Consider the following 5,692-nt stretch of genomic DNA (forward strand, 5'->3'; position numbering starts at 1 on the left):
TGCACAACATGCTTCTGCAATTCAACGATGGCCTCTTCAACACTCCGTGCCATCGCCGCGATCGAAACGACCACGTTCAACCGCTCGATATTGCTGACGTAGAAACAAACTCGGAATATCGGAATAGCGCCCTTGCCAAGCGTAGTACCATGGCTAAATTTGTTTATCAATAATGGACATTGCAAATGATTTACATTTATTAATCCTTTTTGGCAATGAGGTGCGACAGGAGCTGGGACATGGTGTCTGATTGAGCCTTTATGGCACTCAAAACGTCGTCGAGAGTAGCCACAGAGCTCGTCTGGGTGGCAGGAGTTGGCGCTGCAGCCATGACTTGATGGGAAGGTGTTTGTTGATGGGGAGGTGTTTGTTGAGCCATCGCAGACCCCAAAAACATTAATCCCTCCTTGATGGCAGTAAATCCAGCTTCCAGGGACTCTGATGGTGACTTGGTCTTTTTTGATTTCCCACTCGTCTTTTTCATTTGCTCTGGCTGCTGAGCCTCCTCGCCAACATACCTTTCGTCATCGCCGAGAGGGGCATTGTCGAGATTGTTGTCTACAGGAGAAATAGACGCAGATTAAACTACCCAAAATGCAAATAAATCTGTCTTATTAATATTACAATTTTTGTCCGTTGAAATTTCTTCATCACTGGCATCGTCAGTGCTCATAAGCGACTCCCTTCGGAAGCCAGCCTTTTCCCCCCAATAATCAAGCATTACGTCGTAATGCAGCGGCAGAAAGGCCTGGGGAGAGTTCCCAGTCGGAGCAGGCAACGTTGGCTTGGAGAGAGACCATTCTGTCTTCATCTTGGCCAGCTAAAACAATCACATGACAAACCTAATAAATGGTCATGTCGAACGCACCTTGTCTTGCACTTGCTTGGCTGTAAATTCCCGCTGCATGACGACGCTAAGTTCGGTCGCCAGCATGACGTACGCTACTCGATTGCCGTAGTTTTTCTTGGAGTCAAATCGGCTAGCCAAAGCAGACTTGTACCGCAGCTTGAACATTGCTTCAACACTTTGGTCGCACCACAGTGTCGGACGTGGGGGCTGCTTCCGGGAGAGCTTTCCCTTGGGCAATGGTTTTGGTTCGCTTGCTACCACACAGTCGTAGGGTACAGGGTCAAGCACACTACGACATGTACCCGCGATGGCAGGGGGGGGGTCAACAGGCGTAGCCTCCTCCATTCACTTCACCGTTGTTGGCGTGCTTGTGTGCACCACTCGAAACACGAACGGCGTTCCCAGGCGTGGATGGCGAATCTCTGCCTCGTAGGTCACTTCCACGCAGGGACAATATCCGGTTTTCGGATATAAGCACCAATGAAATTGTTTTCTTCAATAAAAGGCAGACAGAGACATGAAGCATTGAATTCGCAGACCAGGCCCTTAAGAAATGCGGATAATTGTTTCAAAGATATGTACATCCCTCTATTTCCAGATATCGTAATGAAACGTTGATTGCAGAAACTGCTTCCTTGCTCAGATCTCTTTTAACCTATGAACCTCGAAGGTGCAGCGAGCGGTGATGGCGGCAGTCGCGGAAGCGGATCTGAGCCAACCTGACCAACGTACCTCATCAAAGCGTATGGAGCAGCAGCAATGTGGAGTCCAGTAGTAGTTCCAATGAAAGCGATGGATTGGTATTCGGATACTCCTCACGCGATTCAACGCTACCGACACACGGACTACGTTCAACATTGGATGGGGTTAACTGTAAACCCACATGGGTGACTTTGAAGAATTGTGACAACTTTGCCGACGCTAAGCTGTACATGGATGAGATGACCACGTTCCGGTTGGTCACCCACAACATGATGTAAAATTGTAACTTTATCGTAGATACAAGTACAAGCGAAACTACAAGTCGGGCGCAGCGAAAAAAGTATACTTGTACGGATGCATCAGCCACGAAGTGTGTCCGCATGCTGTTCGAATTGTCGTACAACAGCATGGTGCAGAAGTTCAAGACTCTGCTGCCCCCCATGGCACACTCTTGTCTGTTCGCAATGCAAGCGGTATACATCCTAGGCTACGGACAGAGATTGATCGTTATCTCAAGTGTGGATACACGCCCAAAAAACTTGAAGTAAGAATATAGTTATAATAATGCCACTGAAACATTTCCACTTCCAACGAACGCGTAGGTCGAGTTAAAAGTAACGTATCAAGGTGACCCTGACATGCTGAAAATTCTGCCCTCGCGTGCCCAACAATGAAGGAGCGGCGCAAAGTCATTGGTCGACAGAAAAGAGGAGGCTGGGAGATGAACAATCTTGCCGAGCTTGTTGAGTGGGGTCAAGCGCATCGGTGCGACACCGCCGAGGCATTTTTTGACCGTGGTGAAGGATTCACGTACGACGAGTTCATGGAGCAGGATGAAGAGTATCGGTGTGTACTATTTTACATAAATATACTATGTGTTGTATCGTTCACATACAGTATGTAGCCGCAGACTGATTGTACTGGACGTCTTTGAAGGGGCGTATGACGATCAAGGCGACGACAAACCCTGCGTTGGACTAGTGTTGTCATCGCGGCAGAATATGTTGAATATTTCATGGGCCCACGAATGTCAAGGGTCGTCGTTGGCTATATCAACTGACGGAACATACAAACTGCATTTTGGTAATACAAAGCACGCTGGTAATTGCTAGCCACATTGAAGATTCTAGTATTCGTATCCTTTAGGTGGCTGGACTTTGATTGACTTGGGCGCTGTGTACACTAAGTACTCCAGAGGCTGCGTACGCCACAAATTTCTGCCATGGACGTACCTGTTCGTCCGAGCGGAGTGCAAAGAGGCGTACTATAAACTCTTCGATGTTACATCAAGTATGTACACCACCTTTTTCTACACAGGTGGGGCCGGCGAAGAATGAGTGAATTTGGACTAGTATAGGCCAAGATAGAGGTGGTCATGGCTGTTCAAATAATTGACGCCTGCCATGTATCACGCCCATGGGGAGGCGAGCCCATGTCAACGTGAATAAGGCTGGTCCCACCTCTGCCTACGTCACTCAGCGGTGGGGCCAGGCGAAGAATGAGTGAATTTGGACCAGTATTGGCCGAGATAGAGGTGGTCATGGCGGTTCGGATAATTGACGCCTGTCATGTAGTGCGTCCGAGAGATGACGAGGCCACGAACGCATGTACGGTACTGGTCCCACCTCTGAGTACATCACTCAGCGGTGGGGCCAGGCAAGAATGAGTAAACTTGGACCAGTATTGGCCGAGATAGAGTGATTAGATGGCGGCGATGATCGCCGATAGACGCAAGATTGTATAACGTAAATGACCAATTTATGATCACTTTTTCGGAGTAGTCACCGTAAAATTCGCATATCTCGGCTCACAGGAAGGCCTTTCATATTTTGTGAAGTGATTCTTAACAACCGAACACAGAGCTTTCATTTCATCATCGAAGTATTACATTTCAATATGCCCTTCTAATACAAAAATCCAACTTTCCAAGCAAGTTTACTCGATTTTTGAGGACCAATTTATGATCACATTTTTATCCTTGAACTGTGTATGCCTCCATGCATACAAATTGTGCGGAAAGGGTATTCATTCTGGCCAGGTAAAGTATAAATTTACAAGGTTATGTATTTCAAGAATATTTGATGGGACAGTTCCAACACATGGTCCGGATAACCTGTTCCAATCGTTTCATTTTAGGACGGGTAAGCTGAGGTTAACGTTAAGTACAGAACTGTTGTCTCGGTTGCTGAGTGCCTGTGGTGCGCAAAGCCATGGCGTCAGCGCGTGAAAGTATTGGGTAAAGATAATGCTTGGGTACAGGTAGATGGGGAATGCGATAGGTCTATGTCGGCTTCGACACCTGTGATTTCCCTGACAAACATGCATACCGGTACTACAGTATCCATGACGACCAATTAACAATTATAGGTTATCTGCGAGGTAAACATCCTACTACGTAGTACTTCAGTATGCGTACCGGTACTTGAATCGTGATGTTTGTAGGGAGGCGCCATGAGTTTGTACAATGGATACCAATTGATAAAGCTCGGGCGGGAATTCTTGTACTTTCGGGGTACCTTCCCAACCAAGAGGTATCATCTTGCATTGTTGTCGTCGCGATCCCTGAGCAATTCCTGGTATTTCAAGTCGAATGTCCGGATAATTCGACACGGTTTGCGTGTGTAACGTATCGAGTTCACGCTGTATAATCTATTGGAGGCTTTCTAGTTAAAAAATCTTGCGATGCGATTGGCTCACAGGGAGTGATCATAAATTGGTACTACAGTGATCATAAATTGGTCATTTACGTTAGCTGTCAAAATTGTTAAGTAAAATAGCTTATGCATGTCAAAATATTTACACGCTTAAGTCCCCCAATTCCATAAAGTTGTTATTGAGAAAACACGTGTGATTCCCCCACTTTTCAATAACACGAGTAAAACCCCCAAAAAGCACGTGTGAAAACACTTTTTCCATGTCGCCAAACTTTCACCTAAGTCACGACCACAGTCCAAGCGCCGTCAACTCTCAGCACGATGACGTTCGCGCAACCCACTTGTACCTCGATTGCAACTGCTGCGGCAGTTTGATCCAGGTTATTTAACCACATACATACCAATTCAATCGAGATCACGTCATCACGGGTATATGTACATCGTCGCATACCCATGTGATCTCCCCGCAAATCGCACTTTCGTCCTACTTATTTAAATACTCTGAAGAGATAATAATACTATGGTGGATGTGCACGGGATATGGGGACCCAGTATCCCTTGCATACCTATGTATGTGTACTGTATATGCGTTCGTAGGTTCCGTAGCGCAAGCTACAAGTACTGGTGTCGAAGGACGTTTCAAACGCAGAAAGAGAGATGCAATGGTTCATGCATGCACGAATACAACCGCCGGTAGTCTTGCTCGTGATGTTCACAGTCAATTGAGCAGTACAGTCCTCATCTGGCGACAAATACTCGTCGACATCGTCCATCCAGTCGTCCCTTTCGTCTCCAGCCAGCCGCAGTATCTTGGTCATGGCATCGACAAACGCTTGTGCATCATGGGGGGACGCGGACGGACCTGGAGTGCTCGTGGAGTTCCAATCCTCCGAGTTCCACATCACTTGCTCGATGGTTCAGTCGTACAAAAGGATATCAGGTGTCCAATCCAAATCCAGTATTCTATTTTGTGATCGTTTCATTGGCTAGATAATTGTTCTTTAAAGTACGCTTGAGTTACGTACTTAATTGGCACGACTTGTCCTAATTACACAAGTACGAAATAAATAACTTTATTCAGGTTATATTCATAAAAGCAGGACTTTGAAATCAGGACTTTGTGTTTGAAGACATTGCAAGAACCACCATAACTCACAGCAAGTCGCGGCGGCGGTGTGATTATGTCCAACATCTACGTGACAGAGCCCAACACGGAGGGAAAGGTGCTGATGCGAACATCATTTGGCGAGCTGGACGTCGAGTTCTGGCCGCAACAAGCGCCCCGCGCATGCCGCAACTTCTTTCAACTGGCCATGGAAAAGGTATGGGTGTAGGGTTTTCACGCGTGCTTTTTGGGGTATTTACTCGTGTCGCGTATTTTGAACAATTTTTAGGGGGTTCACGCGTGCTTGGGGTTTTCACGCTTGCTGGGTTACAGGTAACGACGGAAATCTTCACCCAGTGGTACTCGAATTTTCATTTGAGA

At 46.8% G+C, this 5,692-nt stretch overlaps 2 protein-coding genes across 2 annotated transcripts; one reads left to right on the forward strand and one right to left on the reverse strand.

The window, feature by feature from the left end:
* Positions 1 to 199: 199 nt before the first annotated feature.
* H257_18174 (hypothetical protein) lies at positions 200 to 1,195 on the reverse strand (the record flags this gene model as incomplete). The annotated part of the gene is made up of 4 exons (XM_009847182.1): positions 200 to 558; positions 655 to 820; positions 869 to 1,104; positions 1,153 to 1,195. 4 exons carry the CDS (start codon positions 1,193 to 1,195, stop codon positions 200 to 202), a joined length of 804 nt encoding a protein of 267 aa, XP_009845484.1.
* A 4,192-nt stretch (positions 1,196 to 5,387) lies between these two features.
* On the forward strand, positions 5,388 to 5,648 carry H257_18175 (hypothetical protein; the record flags this gene model as incomplete). The annotated part of the gene is made up of 2 exons (XM_009847183.1): positions 5,388 to 5,528; positions 5,601 to 5,648. 2 exons carry the CDS (start codon positions 5,388 to 5,390, stop codon positions 5,646 to 5,648), a joined length of 189 nt encoding a protein of 62 aa, XP_009845485.1.
* Positions 5,649 to 5,692: the final 44 nt, after the last annotated feature.

Source organism: Aphanomyces astaci (assembly GCF_000520075.1).
Source record: "Aphanomyces astaci strain APO3 unplaced genomic scaffold supercont1.141, whole genome shotgun sequence".
NCBI lineage: Eukaryota > Oomycota > Saprolegniomycetes > Saprolegniales > Verrucalvaceae > Aphanomyces > Aphanomyces astaci.